Source organism: Gossypium hirsutum, chromosome D06 (genome assembly GCF_007990345.1).
Source record: "Gossypium hirsutum isolate 1008001.06 chromosome D06, Gossypium_hirsutum_v2.1, whole genome shotgun sequence".
Taxonomy (NCBI): Eukaryota; Viridiplantae; Streptophyta; class Magnoliopsida; order Malvales; family Malvaceae; genus Gossypium; species Gossypium hirsutum.
Genome location: NC_053442.1, coordinates 57,177,332 through 57,199,598, shown reverse-complemented (window position 1 = coordinate 57,199,598; position 22,267 = coordinate 57,177,332). Strand labels below are relative to the sequence as shown.

General features: G+C 30.6%; 1 protein-coding gene across 2 annotated transcripts; it reads left to right on the top strand.

The window, feature by feature from the left end:
• The first annotated feature begins 17,131 nt into the window (after positions 1-17,131).
• On the top strand, positions 17,132-22,033 carry LOC107962007 (aspartic proteinase). Of its 2 annotated transcripts, none has more exons than XM_016898215.2 (14): positions 17,132-17,257; positions 18,480-18,857; positions 18,969-19,029; positions 19,693-19,787; positions 19,873-19,985; positions 20,077-20,245; positions 20,343-20,382; positions 20,492-20,556; positions 20,659-20,772; positions 20,907-20,971; positions 21,097-21,253; positions 21,335-21,454; positions 21,573-21,661; positions 21,736-22,033. In XM_016898215.2, the coding sequence occupies exons 2-14, from the start codon at positions 18,486-18,488 to the stop codon at positions 21,818-21,820; spliced, it is 1,545 nt and encodes a 514-aa protein (XP_016753704.2). In that variant the 5' UTR covers positions 17,132-17,257; positions 18,480-18,485; the 3' UTR covers positions 21,821-22,033. The 2 variants fall into 2 exon arrangements, with proteins under 2 accessions (XP_016753704.2, XP_016753705.2); XM_016898216.2 differs by having other exon boundaries at positions 17,138-17,257; positions 18,460-18,857.
• Positions 22,034-22,267: the final 234 nt, after the last annotated feature.

Sequence of the window (22,267 nt, the reverse complement as noted above, 5' to 3'; positions counted from 1 at the left end):
AATTGAGATGTTAAAGGCAAAGGCAAAAGACTAACAAAATCAGATTTTCCCATAGAACAAACCGACGAAACAAAGGTAAAAGACGAAAACGATTGAACTATTAACTCCAACGCACCCACGCTGAAACAAATTCATAATGGGGACACCAGCTAGCAATATTAGTTAGGTATAAAGGTATTCATAAGTTGGATCGAATCTAGCATAAGCATTATTTTATACTTGTTCAAATCCGACCCAATCTGAAATATGGGCTTAAAATTTTATCTAAATTCGCTCGTATTTATAAAATATTAATCCAAGTCCATTTTAGGCTCATTCATTTATTTTTAAAATATTTTATCTAAATATTTATTTTATTTTATTTTAATAATTAATAATTAATACTTTTTATTTTTATTTATTTATTGAATTTTTTATGTAGTAATCGTAACATTATTTTAATGTTTCAGATTAGAGTAGTATTATATATTTAGTATAAATTTATTTTTTAATATGTCACAAATTACATAATATATAAAAATAAAAGTATTATAAACTTAAAAATGGGTCGAGTTTAGGCTTTGAATATTCAAGTCCGAACTCAACCCATATTTTAAACGAACTTAACTTTTTTTTTTCAAACCCGTTTCTCGAACCTAATATTTTTATTTAAACTCTTTTAAATTTCATTCCAACCTTCTGGTCCAAGTAAAAGTTGTAAGTACGCAATCCAAGATATTCACCCAAAGTAGTTTTCAAATAAATGGTTTTGTCTTTGATTTACACGTAAAGTTGAAATATGTAGGTAGTGGGTGCATGGTGTGGTGGTGGAGGGTCAAACTACAATAACGACCTTATAGACTTTGATTCACAAAATTGGCAAGTTCTTTTAAACCAATTTCCACCCTTTTACTTCTTATAATAAACCATATACTTAATTCCAAAAAAACAAACATATATTGATTTTATGGGATTTGTCTGCCATTTTACACCTTCTCTATTTTCACTCCCACCATTTCCCTCTCCCTTAACCGAAGACAAAAGACATTGAGTTGAATGCTTTTTGCTTCTTCTTCTTTTTTTCCTTTTCTTTTTGGTGCCTTTCATTTTTAGCCCAAAATTAGTAGAAGTGGATTGTACACATATGAGAGTATTTTTCCATCCAGAGTAATCCAATGATACTTACATTGTATTTGGGTCAATTTTAACTTTTGGCCCCTTTCATTTTTGATGAATTAAGTTTTGGATTAAATAGATTTGGGTAAGTTTATCTTTTTAAGAAAAAATGATTAAGAATGGAATTATAGAAAAATTTTGGATAAACCTCGAAAGCCTACAGCTCCTGAAAGGGACAAAGGCAAAAAGCATTAGGCAGCATGTGGGTAGACTGATTTGTTACGCAAAACAAATGAAAGGGCCCTTTAAAACCCAAGCCATGCAAAACGCCTGAAGCCCGATCTTCAAATTGAGCTGCTACCCATTAACTTTTATTTTTATCTGCAAAAAGTTAGCTTTTTCAACGTTTGTCTAATTTTCACACATAAATCAATGTGAAATTATATATCTAATAATTCTAAATGTAATATGTTGTGTAGCTTTTTTTTTTTCTGATATTGTGCATTTTGTTATAAAAATATTTTACTATCATTAAAGGTTTTTTCAATGATGATTTAAAAATTATAATAGTAATCTTTTTCTCTTCAAGTAGTTTACTTTTTATCTTTTGTTTTTGCTCAACGATGGTTCCAGCTTCTGGGCTGGCTATCGTCCTTCCTCTCCTATCAACTCTTTCTTTCTTTCTTCTTCTCATTCATTACACATGTCTTTTTTCTTTTCAGTTTGCAAATCTATTTTGTGAGAATCTTTGTTGTCTTCACAAGTTGTGATGGACAGATAATTGTGTTTGTCGTTCGCTAAAACTCTACCGGCCACCAATAGTTTTTCTTGGAAAGTGGGTGGCTCTTTGTCAACTTCTTAATTTGTTTTTGTTTTGAGAGTATTTTAGAATAATAAATTATTTCACGTGTCGATTTGGACTCTTGTTGTCTTAAGTTTTAAATGTTTTTTTGTTTGTTTTTCTATTGTTTAATAAGTCTTCAATTTTAGAAGTTTTTGTTTGCTCTTGTAGCATAGTCTTGTTTATGCATGTAATCTTAGTTTTACAAGTGATTTTAGGGATGATTTTGTTGTCTTCCTCTTTAGTTTGGCGAATGCTCGATTCTTTTATCAATTTTTGCTCGCCGCTTTGGACCATCCATTTCCTTATCGTATTAAGTGCTTGCAATCACTCCAGATATGTCGTGCTTAAGTTGTGACAAAGGAAATTTTCAACATATCATAATGTTCTATTGATGCTAAGGCTAAAGCCTTTTTGTGTTGATGGAGTTTGCCCTTCATCATCTACGACGAGTGTTTACTATTTTTTTCTCTGAATTATATGGTTCCATTCATTAAATGAATTAATGAATTTATCTCTAAAAAAATTAAAAATATATTGTTAACATTATAAAATAAAGAATAAAAGAGAATATACACTAAGACAAATAGGAGAACAAAGAGAAGTACATATTTTATTAATCAATAGAGATATTTACAATATATCTCTAAATTTTATATTTATAGGCGTAAGAAGTATATATGAAATAAAATTATATTCCTAATGGACATTAGAGTCTTAAAGTATATCAAACTTCTTATTCTAATGGTCATCCACTTCTATAATAATAAAATATTTATAACACTCTTCCTTAGATGTCCATCGATAGATAATGTACCTCGCTAAAACTTTACTAAAATAAAAACCCTAAAGGGAAAAAATCTTAGTGAAGGAAAAAGAGTACACATATCTATAATACACATACCATGCTGCCTCATTAAAAATCTTACTAAGAAAACTCAATGAGACAAAACCTCAATTAAGGAAAAAGGAGTACTACGTGTATTTACCCTCCTTCATGACAACATCACATGACATCTCATATTCTACATATTTCAATCTTGAATACTAACTTTTCAAATGATTACTTGAATGAGTTTGCTAAACGTTTAAATCATTATTCTTTTAAAATTCATGGGTGAAGAAGAATTTTGGGGAAATATATTTTGATCTTTTCAAGAGTTTCAACAATAATCATAACAAACTTTGATAATGATCCTTCTATAATAATACATTTGTTCAATCAATTCAATAAATATTTACGCAAATATATTGAAAAATTTCCCGAAAATTTCTACATGCTTCTAGCATTATAAATCTTTAAGTATTTTAATACAAACTTCCACTATATAGTGGTTCATATAATTGTTGTAATAATTGTTGGGACCTAGTGCCCTTAGTGTAGTCTAACCAGAAATGAGCAAACCAATTGAAAGAATAATATGCCAATATCAAGTTCAATTTGAGAGATGCTTTGTCTTGAGCATTGGAGCAGATGACTCCTAAACGATAAAGACATAGATGTAATTGATTGAATTAACAATACATTGGATAGGACCCAAGTAGAATAGATCCTAAATCCATTTATGGATTTATTCACTTGTGATGTTCATAGTGTGACATATCTTCATCTTGAGTGGATGATGGACTATGTATGCGCAATTCATATACTTTGATGTCAGTAAAAACTTGAGTTCAAATAGATAAGGAAGCGAACGTTGGTGCATTGGTGTATGGCTTCTGTAGCATATAGCACCATTAAAAATAACGGAATTTATAACCCAACTAATAGGTAAATGATATCCTCTCATCGACATTACATGTTCGATAAAAATCAAACCTGGTCACGGGTCATTTTTCTTTGCGATAAATGACTTGATTACTATTTGATAGTAATTGCCTTTTAATGAAGGAAGATGTAATGATTACCATAAGATAAAATAGGATCATATTGAAAGAAGGAATTTATCTAAAAAAGATGAAGGATATCCTATGATAGTAATACACTTATGACAAGGTCATTGGATGAACACTAATTAAGTAGCTTTCTAATGGTATGTAATTAGGGAGAGTTCAATCACGATTTATAATGGAATGACTTCATGACTAAATAAATTTATAATTTATAGGCGAAAAGCGGGAACTTAATTATAAATTATTTGAGCCCTAATTATAAATTCCTAATCGGTCTCTCCACTATCTCGTTGAAACTAGAAATGAATTGCATGTAGAACCAAATGAATAGAAACGAATTGAAATAATTAAGTTAGAGAAATGGGTCACATTACAAATGAATGCGTTTTCTCAATAAGTATGAAAATGACTTGAGAATTAATTTAAGGTTTTCAAATTATTATTTAATTAATTATAATTAAATAATTGAACTTCAAAAATGGAATTAAATTAATGAGCCACTATGAGTCCGTTGAATGTGGAAATTAAATATATCTCCTTATAGATTCTTTTACAGTAAAGTTGTCATGACTTTAATAGAATTAGAATTGGGTTGAGAAAATTATTTAATTAGGAAATTAATTTAGTTAATATGATTAATTAATTAAATAAGATTTATTTTTGGGAAATAGAAAATATATATTAGGTTGAATTAAATTATAATGCTGGGTCAAAAGTTTAGGAAGCACATATAATTGGATCAATACATGAGAGACCCAATCTGCCTCACGTTACATGTGAGGGGCAACAACCCTAAAGAAATCTAAAAGGGTGTGCCGCCCCTTCTCTTCTAATTATACTAGAAGAGTATTTTTCTATTAAATAAATATTATTTGTTTAAGTATTTTTCAACCAGCATTCTCCTATCTCTCCTTATAAATAGATAACACTAGTAAACCTATTTATATATAAGTTTCACATATTGTTATTTTGCCAAGAAGTAGTGTGAATTTAGTTCCTAAAAATAAATTCTATTTTTTGGGAATTGAAATTTCTATCGGTTTTTATTTGAGAGAATTACTTTCCTACTGAAAGTCATTAAATCGTTTCTTGTTTTATCTTTGGTTAGTGTTGCTTGAGCCTACACTGGACACAATTTGAGGTACGAGGAAAGAGGAAAAGCTCATTCAGTTGAAAGCAGCGAACAATATAATTCCATATTGCACAAAGCACACGTACTTTTTAGGAAAATTTTATTACTATAAATATCACACACCGGCTCAGTTTTCAAATTTTTAAATTGCCATTGTGATTGAAAACTGTTTTCTAAACTAAAATTTTCAGCAATTGGTATCAAAGTCAGGTTATTCCACGTTTATAGAATAAATCGATATCAAATTCTATCTCTTTTTCATTGATAAAAGAGGACGAAAATGGAAAAGATCGATTTAAGTTGTTCGACTCGAGAAAGAAATATTCAAGTCTAACCTAAAAAGAAAAAACCAAATAGATTTATGAAAACAAGAAAAACAAATAAACTAACTAAAATAAGAAATTTAAGGATAAAGAATAAATATTCAAAATAATAAATAAAGAAATAAACGATAGAATAAAAAGTGAAAGATAGATTAAATAAATCGATGGATAAGACAAATGATGGATAAGTGTCCAATTGAACCCTTTGAGATATAAACTCCAAAAAACTCAATTAATGACTCTAATCAACCCTTCAAGAAAAAATCTTTAGAAAATTGAATGATAAAGAATGAATTCCCATGACTCCTTCAAGAAAATCAAGAAGAAAACTGCTTCTAAAAATTTAACACTCCGATACCCGACCCGATCGTTGGATCAGAGTTACAATTTGTTACATTTGTTGCCGGAACAACTACAATCAAATTTCGTACGAATTTCACCATTAAATAGTTAATTTCAATCAAAACATGTCTGCCATACATTAAACAATTGTTTCTAGGTCTTACACGAGCTTACGAAAGCTCTAAAGTTAACTCGAGATCAAAAATGACTTTCAAAACATCGGGTTGACGTCGTGATACAACATAATGAGTAGGCCTCATTACAATGACCAAAATTCAAAATTGTGTCGTGGCATGGCAACCTAGTCTTGTTGCGACGGCCACTATTCGATATCGCAACGTGACATACTATTTTCAAATGGTTAAATTTTGGTACTTGTTTACAAATACCTAAAACTTTTCAATTTCAATTTCAATAATAATTTCAACCAAAATTGTATATCAAATGAGTTCATTATGTCTAAATGTACCATTTATTCACACAAACATTCAACCATTTCTTTCAAGTCCTTCATTGGACTATTTGGCATTTATATACATATGCATATTAACAAATTACCAAATAGACTATTAATGTATCACAAAACATGTCTAACCCAAAAGTTATGACATTTATAATTTCATATATATAACATATGGCCAAACTGAATTACCTATTCCAACCCAACCTAGGTATATGCCATATAACCAATAAAAGAAACTATACAAACATTGTTAAGTCTCGGATTTTTGTTTGGATGCTAAAGTCGATGCTTGATATAAACCTAACATTTGCACAAAAAACAAACTATAAGCTGAGCGATAAAGATTAATGGTTTTTCTATGATTCAAGTCAACATACAAATCAACTGCATAAAATCAATTTCAAATTCAATATCAACCAATTCATATACAATTAATTTATTTTGATAACCAATATCAATAGTAACAATTCAATTAAATTAATCAATTTCATCTTACCTCAAAACCATACTATGCAAAAAAAATATAAATATGCAATAATTTTAGTGATTCGAATTATAGAAATACAAACCGAAGATTTAAGTTACTCGCTGTCGATTCTCGTCTTTCCTTTCCCTCTCGATGGCCTTGCATCATCTTTAACTACGAATAAGAATCCAACAATACACAATATCAAATCCAGCTCAAATCACAATCAATTAAAAGTCAAATATATTTTACAATTTATTCAATTTAGTCCCTAAACCCGAGACAAGAAAAACTTTCGATTTAGACCTTTGGATTAAAATTCGATTTCACATATATTCATTACGTACCTTCTACTTTCTATTCTTACCAAAATTTCATAATATTTTTATATTTTATTGAATTTGGTCCCTAATGTACAAAGCTAACAATTAAAATTTACAATTAAGTTCTTTTCTTAAACTAAGCTTAAATTTTATCAATTTAACACCTAAATCATTTAATCCTCAACAATGACATCTCATCAAAACTTCACCAATTGATCAAATTGATCCTTGGGTTAGCTTAATCAATCTTCCAATATAAAAAATCTATAAAAATCAAAGAAAAATGGCTAAGACTTACTTGAATTTAAGGACCAAAAGCTTCAAAACTTAAGAATGACGTCAAGGTTCTTATTGTAACCTCCCCAACCCGGCTTGGACGATAGACCCAAATTTGGGAGATTACATTAACCACCGAAGTCGCTCGGTCTTTACCAAAATCAATTTTCATTTAAAACACAAGTTTATTTAGGTGATTTACAATTTATATCCTAGTTTAAATTATTAAAGATGGCAATGGATTTAAAACATAAATATTTTTTTTAAATAAAATTGTAATAACCAATTTTTTGCTCGGCCCAGTAGCAATAAGTAAAACCCAAAACAAAACAGCAAGCCCAAAGTCCTAACCCAGATCAAACCCTAGCCGAACAAAGTTCAGTGAAACAGAAAAGAAGGAATCCTAGGGTGTGCCGCATGGCCGCCTCACGCTCCTCACACACACCTGCGTCGCCGCCGCCGCAGGAGTCTCCACTGATTGATCTGCAAACAACACAAAAAAAAAGAAACAAGCAGCAAAAAACGAAATATCAGCAACAATGACAACAAATAATGAAAACATAATAGGAAAGTAGATTTTTTTTAATGTTATTTTCCTTTTATTTGGCTATAAAAAGCCATCAAAAAATCTGTAATGGGGGATTTTTTTTCTTGATCTTGTTATTCAAAAAAGGATTGAGAAATAAAAACAACAAAAAAAACAAATTCAAAGGTTACATTGAGAAACTCTACTCTATTTCTATTCTGTTCTTCTATTTTTTTTTATTTTTTTCGAAATAAATATAAAAATAAAAAAGGGAGAGGCCTTTTTACCTTTGTCGCCATCGTCGAAGTGTGGGAGACCGAGGATCTGCATCGGAGGAAAAAAAGAAATTTTTTGGATTCTCTGCCGCCGTGCACAGTGGCTCCCGCGCCGGTGACCAGCGGCCGACGCGGTGGCCGTTGGCGGGATTCTGGGCCGGTGGCTGAATGGGGGAGAGGAAATTTGAGAGAATTTTTCTGATTTTTTTAGAGGGAAGAGTAAAATGATTCTTTTTGAAACTTTTTAAACTTATATAGGGAGCTAAAACGGCGTCGTTTTGACCCAGTTCCAAAATGCTCAAAATGGCGTCGTTTTGACCTAGATCGGACCGACCCGACCCAAACCGCCTAGGATCTGCGTGTTTCTAGATAAAAGGGGTTATTTGCACTCCTAGTCCTTCTGCTTTTGAGGCTATTTATAATTGTGTCCTCCTTTTTTATTTATTTTCAGATTTGACCCCGAATTTTGTTTTAAAATTCAATTTGGCCTTTTTTTTGTTATTTTGGTTATTTTATTATTAAAACTGACAAATTATTATTATTATTATTATATAATTGCTTCTATATATATAGACACACATATATACATATTTAATATTTACATACATATACACGCTTATATTTTTTCTTATATATTTTATAATTTATATACATGTTTGAATTTATATGCGCATTTTAAATTTATATATATATATATATAGACATACTTACATGTATCCTTTTTTTTATTTTCATAAATATATATACACATACTTGTACATATTCTTTATATTTAAAATCTATATTTTTCTTATATATTTTCTATAGTTTATAATTCATGTGTACATATATTTTTATATATTTTCCAATGCATACATGCACATAATATATATATGTATCTACATACGTTTTTTTAATTTTTACATATATACCTACCTTTATATATTTTTTATTTCATAACTTTATACACATATATAAATACTTACATACTTACATATATTTTTACGTACATAGATTTTTTCATATTTTCATAATTTTATGCACACATACATATATATATATATATATATCTTTTTACATTTTTTATAATTTTTATTTATTTATTTATTTTATTTTCGTTACTATTTTAAAAGAATGCTTTGATTTTATTTGCTTATGCTTGTTATTTTGCATGTTATGAATTTGTCCCATTTTTATTCATTCATTCTTATTATTGTTGCTCGTATTATTTTTATACTATTGCATTCAATATTGCTTTGAACGCATATTAACCTCGTGTTTTCATTTCTACTATTTCAAGTCAGATTAATTTATCTCAACGCATAAGTTTCGACTTTCAAATAAGAAAAATTTCATGTTTAGATTCGAGAGGATTGAGCCCTAACGTATTGGGTTCCAATTTTCTTCGTTGAATCTAAATAATCGAAAATACTCTTTAATAAAAAAAACATAAATAAAAAGCTCATTATCGGGAATTCAATATGTTGTGTCCTAACGCATTGGATATGGCACGTTGTTTTCTCGAGACGAGGATTTTTTAAAAAATAATAAAGGTAATATTTTGTATTTGGAAATTCGAGAAGTCGTGCCCTAACTTACTGGGTTTCGATTTTTCTCGCGTTAAACTTAAATAACCGAATATCCTTTTAAAATTGAAATAAATGAGATTTAAATAAAAAATAAAAGGCAACCTTACTATTAGAAATACGAGGTGCCGTGTCCTAACTTACTGGATGTGACATCTTGTTACTTCGAGATAAGGAGGCATTTTCCATTTCGATTTATTTGAATAATTTTAAAATAACACAATATAAAGAGGGATCGTATTTTTAAATTCTTTTCGAGTTTTTAATTTTTGACACCAAGATATTAAGTAATCAATTAGGTACCAATTTTGGGCATTACGAGGGTGCTAATCCTTCCTCGTACGTAATTGACTCCTGAACCCGTTTTGTAAATTTCGTAGACCAAAATCGTTGTTTTGATAAAATCAAATCATTTATTAAAAATAACCATTTTCTAAGGTGACCCGATCACACCTCATCAAAAAGGATTGGTGACGACTCCAATTTTCGCTTTTTAAAGTAAGTCAACTCAATTTTTGTTTTTTTTTTCAAAATAAAAAAAGAGTTTCGACAAAAATAATTCAGTTTAATAAAATATTAACAAATAATAATCTAAATGAGATGCACCTAATAATGAAATTAAAACCGAATCCCAAACCACGATTCATAATGAAAGAAAATAGAGAATAACTTGATCTCCTAAGGAATTAAAAAGAATAAAATTAACGAAAATAAAGATGGAACAAAAGTCGAGACCCTCCGAATGTCGTGTTTGTGTCCTAGTCGAAAGGATTATCTAGAAAGATGGAAATTAGGGGAGTGAGCTATGGAAGCTCAGTGGGAATATCTTTACAATAAATCAAATCAATATTCGAATTTGCATGCTAATCATAATAATCAAATCAATAAGACAATTCAATTTTGTCACTTTAGACAAGCAGAACATTAATAGTTAGTCGAAGTTAATTGAACAAATCAACTATAGAGTCATAATATCATTCACATTAGATATATGCACCTTTATTACTTTAGTCGTTTCATCATGTACTTTTCAATGAGTATGCATAATATGTCATGCAACATTCGTTTTGATGTTTCGTTTAGCATTCATTAATCCTACACCCAACCACTAACGCTCCAAATAGGGAGTTCCCCAGAACTTCATCTACCTTTTCGTTCCATTTAGTGGACTTAAAACCACTACATTTCTTGGACTTAATACCATTACATTCATTGGGTGAAGATAAAAGCTGCCATTTGGCTAAGGATCCACAACTACTCGTAGATAAAAACTGTTAGAGGGATCGTGGCCGCCCAGTAAAATAAAATTACAGTTTGAATCTGTCGTTCTGTGAGTACACAATAAGACCGCCGCAGTTGGAATCTGCTTGGCTATGAATTCACAACGAACATTCACTTATGCAGTTAATATGAACTACCATTCTTCCAGCTTTCATATCCTTCCTCCATGCATATGCAATATAATTAGATCTTTTCAATTCGTTCATTCAATAATTCATTCAACATTCTATCTCATTGCAAAAACATGGGCAATTAATAAATCAATCATTATAAAGCATGTGAAACATTTATTCGACATGAATAGCATTAGTAAATATATATAACCATTCACAGATTTAAACAATCATTCATAAGCAATTATATCACATTGCTTAGTTATACCTATTGCTTCTTTTTAGAGGCTTGCTGAATTTTCAAAATAAAAGGAAAATAAATGGAAGGAGTGAGATTTGAATCTAAGACTTCAAAAGAATATACAAATTACTTAACCATCAAGCCTAAGATTTACTTCTTATTCGTCTTATTCAATTAATTATATATATTCATTTCTTCTTCCACTTACATTTTTTTATTACTTTACATATTTACCTAACTTTTCTTTAACTTATTTAACCTATAGTTTTTAATACTCTCTTATTTTAGTTTATATATGATAATTAATACTCATAGTCAAGACTCACTATTAATATTTTAATTCACTTTTACCCTTTTTCCAATTAGGTCCTAACTCAATTAAAACACACTATTTTCAATTTAGACCTCCTAATTAAGTTTCATTTTAGATTAATACAATAACATCTAACCCCCTAAATTTCGGGGTGTTACACTTATTTTTTTCTAGCAACCGGTTGGAGGAGATGATTTTATCTCTCATTCCACAGAAAATCAACTTTTATAGTTGGATTAAACTTAATCAACTTTAATTAAATCATATGTTGATTATAATTAATATTAATTTACTTATTTAAATCAAATGTCATCATACCATCCACTAAACTTATTTTAGTATAGTTTAATTGCTATTTTGGACCTTTGGTTAATTGCAATTTAAGTCTCCAAGCCATTTACTAATTTAAAATCCATAGCGATTAGATTTACAATTTCATCCCTAGGCCTCAATTAAACACAATTTCGACTAAATTAACTATCCAAAATTTAATTCATCTAAATAATAACTCTGTAAATATCCTTATTTAATATTTATGGACTCGATTTATAGAAACAGAGTCCTGAAATTGCATTTTCTGACACTATTGGAAATCGAGTCATTGCAATTCCCCCCTTTAAGAAATTTTATCCCCAAAATTTACTTGAAAATAGTCAAGGATACTAGGATCTCATTGTTTCTTTCGGTCCCCAAGTCGCTTCTTCTGTGCTATGACTTTTCCATAGGACTTTTACTAGTGGCATGTGCTTATTTCTTAGCTCTTTTACTTCTCAAGTTAAAATCTCCATTGGTTATTCTTCAAAGGACAAATCAGACTGAACTTCGATTATCTCTACTAGTATAACATGAGATGGATAGGATCGATATCATCGAAGCATAAATGTGTGGAATATATTGTGGATATTTTGTAATTCCGATTGTAAAGCTAGACGATAAGTAGCTGGTCCAACCTTTTCAACAATCTTGTAAGGCTCGATATGTAATAGCCCTATTTTCAGTGGTATTAGAAATAGTGGTTTAAAAATTCTATTTTCGTATTTCAAGTCCGTAAATTTTAATATTTAATATTACGAGGTTAATATAGAAATATATTAAACTTTGGTCTGATAATTTTGTTGAATTTATAGTTAATTAAGGTACAATGAATAAATTGTAAAAGTCTCATCATTAGATTTTAAATTGCAAAAGGATCAAAATGATAATTAAACCATTTTTTATTTGATAGTGGAAATGGATGTTGTCATTGTCGTAATGTTCGAAATGTGTAAGTGTATACAGTCGTCAACAACTAATAAAATAATAAACAAATAAATATCGTCTCCATAGGGACTGTATAGGCAAATATTGTGAAATTTATCACTTGACAAATTGTTGATTAAAAATAATTAAGTGTGACTTTAGTTGACTAATTAACCTAAGTAAATTCAAAAACTAATGGACAGGTAAACATAGAATAATAAGCAACAATTCACAAGTTTTAATTACTATGAAATGAATGAGTTAGATCAATTGCCTTCTTTAACTTAAAATTATTAAAACAATGTCAATGATGCTACGGAAGAAAACCATGGAAATTTGACTATTTACTAACTTATAATGAATAAATCATGAAGTCATACTTGTTTAATTATTAAGTTTCTCTAGCATACTTCTATGTTCAATCAACTTTACAATTCCATAGGAACTAGTGTGGTGTAGTTTACCCATGCATATGAGTCCGTTTTACTAGAGTTTATCGAGCAAAACAATATAAATGAACTTGGAAACTTGAAAAGAGGATGAAATGCATTTGGTAATAAAATTGAATTGTCATTGAATGAAATTGGTTATAATTGATGCATTAATATAATTGATAGAGGAGAAAGTTGATTATCTTGATTCATGTATGCTTGATATATATTTATGATTTGCTAGTTGAATATGCCATTGTAATAAGTATAATGAAGTCATATAAATTGGTATACTTAAGTAACATGTAACATATGATGATCTTGTACATTGTTTAAGCTCATCTTGTTAATGTTTGAGTGCCATGTTCTAGCTGACAATATGCCAAACTAAGGCTGCATTTATACTTGCATAATATTAAGGTAAGTATAATATCTTTCATTTAAACTTACTAAGCATTCTTAATGCTTACTTTAGTTGTTTTCTCTCCCTTGTAGATCATCACCTTGCGAAACTTGTCAAGCCAAATCATCTCGAAGCTCACAGTATCACCTAATTGGTAGTAATATGTTTATTTTGGTTTAAGGTTGTGGCATGTATATAAGGGCTCTTTAGTGTGTACTTTGACATTTTGGAGTTGTTAGCTAATTGGTAAATGTGGTGATGATTAAGTTTGAATGTTTGGCGTAGCATATAACTTATAAATGCATATTTGGTCATGAATGGTTTGACTATGAAATTGATAATCATGCTCTTGAATGGTTTGACATTTTAAGGTTTGAAATTGGACTATTTGAAATAACTAGTTTGGTTGATGAATTGGAAGGGTAAGTTGAATGTTAAATATGGTACATAGTTTAGTTTATGTATGGCTAATTCAAGCCAAGTCCATTAGATTGCTTTACTTCTAAAATTGTAGATGAAACATGATTGAATAGGTAAATGGTATGTTTTGAAAATGTATAGTTGATATGAAATTGCATATGCCAAAAGTTTAGATAGTTGAATTGTTTGATGTTGAATGGCTGATTTGGTTGATCTCATGTTTGAATTGGTTTGGTTGACACGGTTTTATAGCATTATAATTTTTAAAGGTTGCTTAAAAATCATTTAAGGTTGTTGTGGAAGCAATTGAATAGGTACCAAAGTGTTAAGTTGCCAAAATGGGGGCAACGTCACGACCTCAAAACTCCTACGTTGCAACGTGGGCCAATAATAAGTGACATCATGATGTCGAGATGTTTGAAGTCGCGACGTGACTCACTATTTGACGATGTTATGACTTGGAGGACATGATGTCGCAACATCGACTTGAAACTTTGGAAACTTCACAATTTGATCCTCATTCATGCTTGAGTTAACAAAAGAGCTGTTGTAAGCTCGTGTCGGACCTGAAAATGATTGTATTACATATTTTGAATGTGAATGATACTTATTAGCATATATAATTGGCTTATTAGCATATATAATTGGATGAATGTTCCAAAAACCATTTGTAGCTGCTCCGGTAACGAATGTAGCATTCTGCATGTCGGACCCGATGATCAAGTCAAGCGAGGGGTATTACATTATCAATAGGGATATTTATAATGTTTGTCCAAAGTCTATATTTATAAATGAAATAAAATTCTATTCCTAATAGATATTAAAGTCTAAATTATATCAAACTTCTTATTCTAACCGGCATCCACTTTTATAATAATAAAATATTTATAACAATTAAAGGAACTTTTATTACTTAAAAATATATTTTAAAAATTGAAAACATATTTAAAAAATTATTTATTCATTTAAAATTAAAAAATTACAAAAAAAGAAATATAACATCTAACATTTTAACATTTTCAAATTTTAACGTTTGAAAATATTATCTACTTAATTAATCTTTATATATTTCTAATAAACTAAAAATATTAATTTAAAATTAAAAAATATATACAAATTATCTTAAAATTAAAAATATACATAATCAATTTCATTTGAATTTTCAAAACTATCTTTTTACCTATTAAAAAATAATTATCAAAATAAAAAAAATTTAAAAACAATTTTTTATATATCCTAAATAATGAACAAATATTAATTATTTTTCAATTACATGATTTATTTTACATTTCATCCAATAATATCATTTATTAGTTTTAACAATTTATTTTGGGTGAAATCATATGTTTAAAAATTATTTCTCATATCATTCATAAAGTTTATAGAAAAAAAGTATTCATAGCATGGGTAAACAACTAGTTAGGCTATAATTCTATCCCCAAGAAATTGGCTTTGAGGTATTAAAGTTGATATCAACGTTTTATGTCTAAATTTCACACACAACCAAAGGTGAAATTGATTGCCCCTCTTTACAATCATGACTCAATGCCGGCCATTATTATTGAGTGTTGGATTCGTTCATTTTTCTTTTTCTTGTTGCCAATGCCAACAATCTTGTCTTCTCTTTTAATTAGGTATAAAAATAATTAAAATATTTTTTAATTTTAAGAAATTAATTATTATCCAAATAAAATTTAAGGGCAAAAAAGTCATTATAGCTTTTAAGTAATTTATATTACTGTTACCCTCGTCACCATGCTTTCCTCGCCTTTCTTGTTTTCTTCGTTACCAATCTCCTTTGATTATACATGAGTTTGTTAAATTTTGTTTTATACTTCCCACAATTTATTTATTATTTTTTTAATTTTTGGACCAAACCTATAAATCTGAAATAGAATTCTCCTAATACTGTTTTATTCACTTATAAGATTTTGAGATAAAAAAAAGCATCAAACTTTTCACGGTCCAATATCATATCGATATCCATTCCCACGTTCTTATTGATACAAATACAAGCAAGAAATACACAAGTTGTGAAGAAGAAAGTAGGGTAAGGCAAGCAAAAGGCAAAGTTACAATCATACAACAAACGTGATGTGTAATGGGGTAAGTGTGGCGTGAGCGAGTCACCAAGGTATCCAATAACAAAATACACAACCTAAGCTATGGAATTTATTATAACAAGACTTTGGGTGCTTGGGTTGGTTTTGCGTGACACCAATCAACTATTAAATGCCATTACCTTACTAAAATAAGTGGAATTTATTAATTAACAATTGCCAATTTTAATTAAGATAATATGTTTTTTTTAATTAAATTATAATTCAAATCTAATTAATTTAAATAAGGTGAAATGGTATAAAATGATGTTTTTGATTGATTTAATTCATTTATTATAATTTTATTATTATTATTGTTATTTTTTATAATGAAGATTCGAACCTAAGTTATTCTTGAAGAGGATAAACACCCAATCAATAAGTTGCAACTTGAGTTGATAATTTTTTTTATTTTTCTCCATTTTTTGAAATTTATATTTTCGGTCCTAAAATTAATTTTTGATTATATGCCGCAACTTTTTAAATATGTGGTCACTCTACCGTTAAGTTCCATTACCTCCCTAACAGCGGTTCTACGTGACAGTCCAAATGGATTTTAAATGCTAACCTGAATATTCAGTTGTTGAGATGAAAATAGGCTTTTAATTAAATAAATTTAATTTGGACTATTACGTAGGACATCCAAATTGATATTTAAAACCCATTTAGACTGTCACATAGGACCGCCGTTAGAGAAGTAATGCAGCTTAACATTAGAATGACTATTTCGTAACAAAAAAAAACGTAAGTGACTAAAATGTAATATTTAAAACATAAATGACAAAAATATAATTTGAGGCAAGCAAATATACTATTTTTGTAGTTTACCTTATTAATTTTTTGTAATGGATTGTGTCGTCGTCAACTTATGCTTTTCCCTAAAGGAAAGGGTTTGAGAGAATAAGAAAATCGTGAGCCTCCAATTTATCTCATATGTAATCTAACCGCATGACTGTCAGTCTTTGATGAAACAATCAAGGGTTCAGATTCAATCAAAAAAAAGAATCATCCATCTTTAAAAAATACCTGGTTTTATCGTTTTTAGATTATTAAGGGCCCCACTTGTTTGACGGGTAGTTTTGACGTCCCTCTCCCCCCCCCCCCACATATATATATTCTCTCTTTCTGCCTCGTTTCTCCCCTCACCAAACTTTCCTTTCCTTCGTTGCTTTCGCCTTAAGCGGTCACAATATTTCGGTGAGCATTGTTCCATTATATTCCATCCTCCCTTTTCACATTTTAAGTTTTGTTATGCTTTGGATTTACTTTACTTTTATGATGTTATTATTTTTTGTTCATCGGATTATGTTGTTGATTTTGTGAGGAACTTGAAGCTTCAATCATAAGTTTTGTTTTTTGTTTTTCCTGCCTTATTGTTGTTTCTACAATGAGAACTTTTATTTTTTTTCTTTTTTAATTAATCGTTTTTTAGCTTGTTAGCAGTGAACTGCTTCTTCCTTTACATTATTGAATTAAGACTTGTTTTTCTTTTTATTTCTAGCTGTTTTAGCTTGTAAATAAGAGTTCTTTTTACTCTTGAGGCGAAATATTTTGATAAAGTCATTACTTGACTGGAAATGTGGACTTAATTTGACCTAGATATGACGCGTGGAGAATTACATCGCTTTTGACCTCTGTTTTCTCTTATTTCTTACTAAATATGGCGGTGGGCAAACAGAAATTTTATATTGGATCAAAATTGAATCTTAATTTTTTAGGCTAAGATGTAATTTTAAATACAAATTTATCATTTTAGGGGCCAAAGTCCTGCTTGCCTGCCTCCTGGCTATAGCACTTTAAAATTGAAAAGTAGACAAACTAGAAGATATTTATACTATGTTTGGGTAAATAATGTAAAGGAAAAACAAAAAAAATTGTAACGAAAAGAAATGAAGATTAAGAAAAGAAAATGATATATGTTTTTTGTTTGCATCCTTAAATTTAGTAAAAGGAAAGGAAAGAAAGTAAAGGAATTTTTATAATAACCATTTAATTAAACTATGGAAAGGAAATGATTGATTATAGTGATAATTTTAAGTTATATATTTATAAAATAATTTGTATAAAAAATTATCCCGATCAAGAAAAGTAGTTTACTTTCTTCCGCTTTTTCCCGAACTGGGGAAAACAAAATCTGAGTAATAGGGAAAGGTAAGGATATTCAACTCAATGTTAATGAAACAGGTTCTCGTATTTTCCTATTCTTTTTTCCTTGTTTTAGTTCAATTCAAACATATGGCTGAGGTGTTTTAAAAAAATTATTAGATTTTTTTAGGAATTTATAACTTGTCAAGTTCAAAATTATGGTGGATGGTGTTGATATTAGCAGTCCTTCATGCATGCATGCATGCTTACAAGCATGTATCTTTCTTCTCTTACATGTTATTCTAACAATGCAGTGGTGAACGAGGGTTTGTAGGTTAATATGGGAACCACCGTCAAAGGGGTTGTGCTGTCGCTGTTCATCTCGTCCCTGTTGTGTTCTGTAGTACTTGCATCCAATGATGGGCTGGTTAGAATTGGGCTGAAAAAGATGAAATTGGATCCAAACAACCGGCTTGCTGCGCAGCTTGACTCAAAGGATAGAGAGGCTCTCAGAGCATCTATTGCTAGAAAGTATCGCTTCCGTAATGATCTAGGAGACTCTGAGGAAACTGATATTGTTGCACTGAAGAACTACATGGATGCTCAGTACTATGGTGAGATTGGTATAGGAACTCCACCGCAAAAGTTCACTGTGATATTTGACACAGGAAGCTCAAATCTGTGGGTACCATCAACTAAGTGCTATTTCTCGGTGAGCCCCTACATTTATGTTTACAATGAATGCATAGGAACTGAAACTCCTTGATAATTGTGAAAGCTAATTTGATTTAGGGAACATGATTCACGTTACATTGTGGTGTAGGTCGCATGTTTCTTCCATTCCAAGTACAAGGCAAGTGAGTCAAGTACTTATAAGAAGAATGGTATGTCATATACTCTTTTTTATTTTACTCATAATTGTTTCTTCCTGATATTAATGTTATCAGAACAAATTTTAAGTTCTTGATTTTATTCTTTTGACCAGTAATAAGTTAAATTTTGATATTTCAAAAATAATTATGGCTATCTGCAATACTCTTGGATTAGGTAGTGATAGGTTGATCATAATTATGTCCAGTGTATGGTTATTTCTGTTTTTGGTCTCTGTTGGTGGGGACGAAGCCAGGGATTTTGTTCGGAGGTTGAGATGTGTTAAAAGCTTAAATTAAATTCTTAATTTTTTTAGAGGGATTAAAAATGCAATTTTTTTCGTTTAATTAAAGGCTAAAAATGATTAAATTGAATATGCTAATTTTTGGAAGTGCTAAAAACTAATTTTCACATTTAGCTAAGTGGGGCCAAGGCCCCTGCCTCCTCCAAGCTATGCCCTGTTGTTGGGGTAGGACGAACTTTAGTAGAAAGATGGTTTTCTCTGGCTTGTAACCTCATTCGTACTTCTCTGGCCTATTATTAACAAAATTATAAGTCATGAATTCTTTCTGCTGTAGTTTTCTTATAACTTGGTAAATTGCATTGCGGTGGCTATTTATCTCATGGATGATAAAATCTAAAATAATCTAGAAGTTGTATTATCATATTTGATGCAGGGAAATCTGCTTCTATTCAATACGGTACTGGAGCTATTTCTGGTTTCTTTAGTAATGACAATGTTAAAGTCGGCAACTTGGTTGTGAAAGATCAGGTAAGTGGTGCTAATCTTCTATTGCGTCTGATTTGGCAGTTTGAAAGTTTGAATTAGGTAACTAGTGACCTATTCACATTATCAGGAATTTATAGAGGCTACTAAGGAGCCAGGTGTTACATTTATGGCGGCCAAATTTGATGGGATATTAGGACTTGGGTTTAAGGAGATTTCAGTTGGGGATGCTGTCCCAGTGTGGTATGTTTGCATTTTGATTTTAATTTCTATTTCTATATAAGATGTTTCTGGATATTTACAAGTGTCTTCTGCACCATTGTTTATCTTACAGGTACAACATGGTCAAACAAGGTCTTATCAAAGACCAGGAATTTTCATTTTGGCTTAATCGCAATGTAGGAGAAGAAATGGGTGGTGAAATTGTGTTTGGTGGGGTTGATCCAAACCACTACAAGGGCAAGCACACATACGTTCCTATAACACAAAAAGGCTATTGGCAGGTTGACCTTTCAAACTTAAATTATTATGTGCCACATAAATTCTTTATATATATACACTCCAATCTTTCGACAATTTTCTTATTTTTCTTTTTGATAGTTTGACATGGGTGATGTTCTTATTGGTGACAAACCAACTGGTATGCTCCTTCCAATACCTAGTGTATTTTAAAGTTGGAATCTTCAATCGCACAAAACATGTTTTTGGCATGGATCTTTGTGTTTCTGACTTGGTTTTATGCTATTCAGGATATTGTGCTGGTGGTTGTGCAGCAATTGCAGATTCTGGAACTTCCCTGCTGGCAGGTCCTACGGTAAGTTGTAATGCGTCGTTGTTGGGTTTTGTGATCATTCTCATGTTGGTTGTTATCCTGGTTATTGTTGCGATTCCTGATTGTTTCTTTCTCTTGATGTAGACTGTGATTACCATGATAAACCAAGCAATTGGAGCCTCTGGAGTGGCTAGCCAGGAGTGCAAGGCAGTGGTTCAACAGTATGGACAAACCATCATCGATTTACTTGTATCTCAGGTGAAGGCTCATTTTACTGTATTACGTAAGGTTACAAGTGGTTTGCATTCATTTGTTGTAACGTCAGTTGTGACATTGTTCCTCCACTACTATTTCCACCTAGTGACTAGTCTTTTCCTTATTGTTTCCAACAGGCAGAACCCATGAAAATCTGCTCCCAAATTGGATTGTGCGCTTTTGATGGCAGTCATGGTGTTAGGTCAGGCTCCATTTAATATGTTTGTGTTTGTTTTCACCAATTTATGGTCTTTTTATTTCCACTTTATCTGAAGATAGAATGTATTGAAGCGTAAAAAGTAATGGTGCTTGAATGTGTTTGTATAGCATGGGCATTGAGAATGTGGTAGATGAGAGCAATGGCAAATCGTCTGGAATTCTTCATAGTGCTATGTGCCCTGCTTGCGAGATGGCAGTTGTGTGGATGCAGAACCAACTGATGGAGAATCAGACTCAAGACCGCATATTGGACTATGCCAATCAGGTGACGTGTGATAGACTGATGTTCAAGAATTTCGCAATTGCACTCTTTCAAATGCTGATCTTCCATTTGATACTTTTGCAGCTTTGTGATCGGGTGCCAAACCCAATGGGAGAATCTACTGTCGACTGTGGAAGTCTTTCTTCCATGCCAACCATTTCCTTCACTATTGGTGGCAAAGCTTTTGAGCTTACACCAGAAGAGGTACTCCCCATCATTATTTTCTATTAGTAGTTTGATAACAGTTGTACAGGTTCAAATCAGATTGTCCGACTGACAACACGTTGTGCTGACATTAATTTTCTGGGGTGATGTAATCCAGTACATTCTGAAGGTGGGTGAAGGTGCTGAAGCTCAATGCATCAGTGGCTTTACTGCTTTGGATGTCCCTCCTCCTCGTGGACCACTCTGGTATTTTATCTTTGCCTTGTATTCTTGAACAGCCGAAATCATTAATCTTAAAACACTTGGATTGATTGATGCAGGATTTTGGGAGATGTGTTCATGGGTCGCTACCACACTGTGTTCGATTTTGGTAAACTTAGAGTTGGGTTTGCAGAGGCAGCATAAAGGGGACCTGAGGTTTTCAATGGCCATAAACTATATATGTGTATGTTTTAAATTTATAAAGATCCAACGAAAGCCTAAAACCTTGAAAAGAAATGATGCTGTGTTGCCTGTAAATATTTGCGCTCCTGCACTGTAGGATTTGTTTTTAGAAGAAGTCAAGAATATTGTGGTTGCTTTTAATGAATGGTTACCATATATTTGAATTCTCAGCTATACCAAATTATCGACCAAAACTACTTGGGTCCAGATCTGTTTTTTAAGTTACCGACTTATGAAAATCGATTGAATGAAAATCCATATTTATTTGTATAATACCAGTGGAATTGATAAAAGAATTTGAATTTTAAAATTATAGAGATTAAATTACCTGAAATTTGAGATTTAGGTTAAAATATTTTATTATTTAAGAAAATAGACCGTTTTGGAGTAACTGATGAGATAAAAGCA

Bases quoted from the DNA above. Each gene is read 5' to 3' on its own strand.
- LOC107962007 (XM_016898215.2), top strand. From the start codon at position 18,486: ATGGGAACCACCGTCAAAGGGGTTGTGCTGTCGCTGTTCATCTCGTCC. The intron at 21,254-21,334 runs GTGACGTGTGAT...ATACTTTTGCAG, and splicing joins TATTGGACTATGCCAATCAG to CTTTGTGATCGGGTGCCAAA. The intron at 21,455-21,572 runs GTACTCCCCATC...GATGTAATCCAG, and splicing joins TTGAGCTTACACCAGAAGAG to TACATTCTGAAGGTGGGTGA.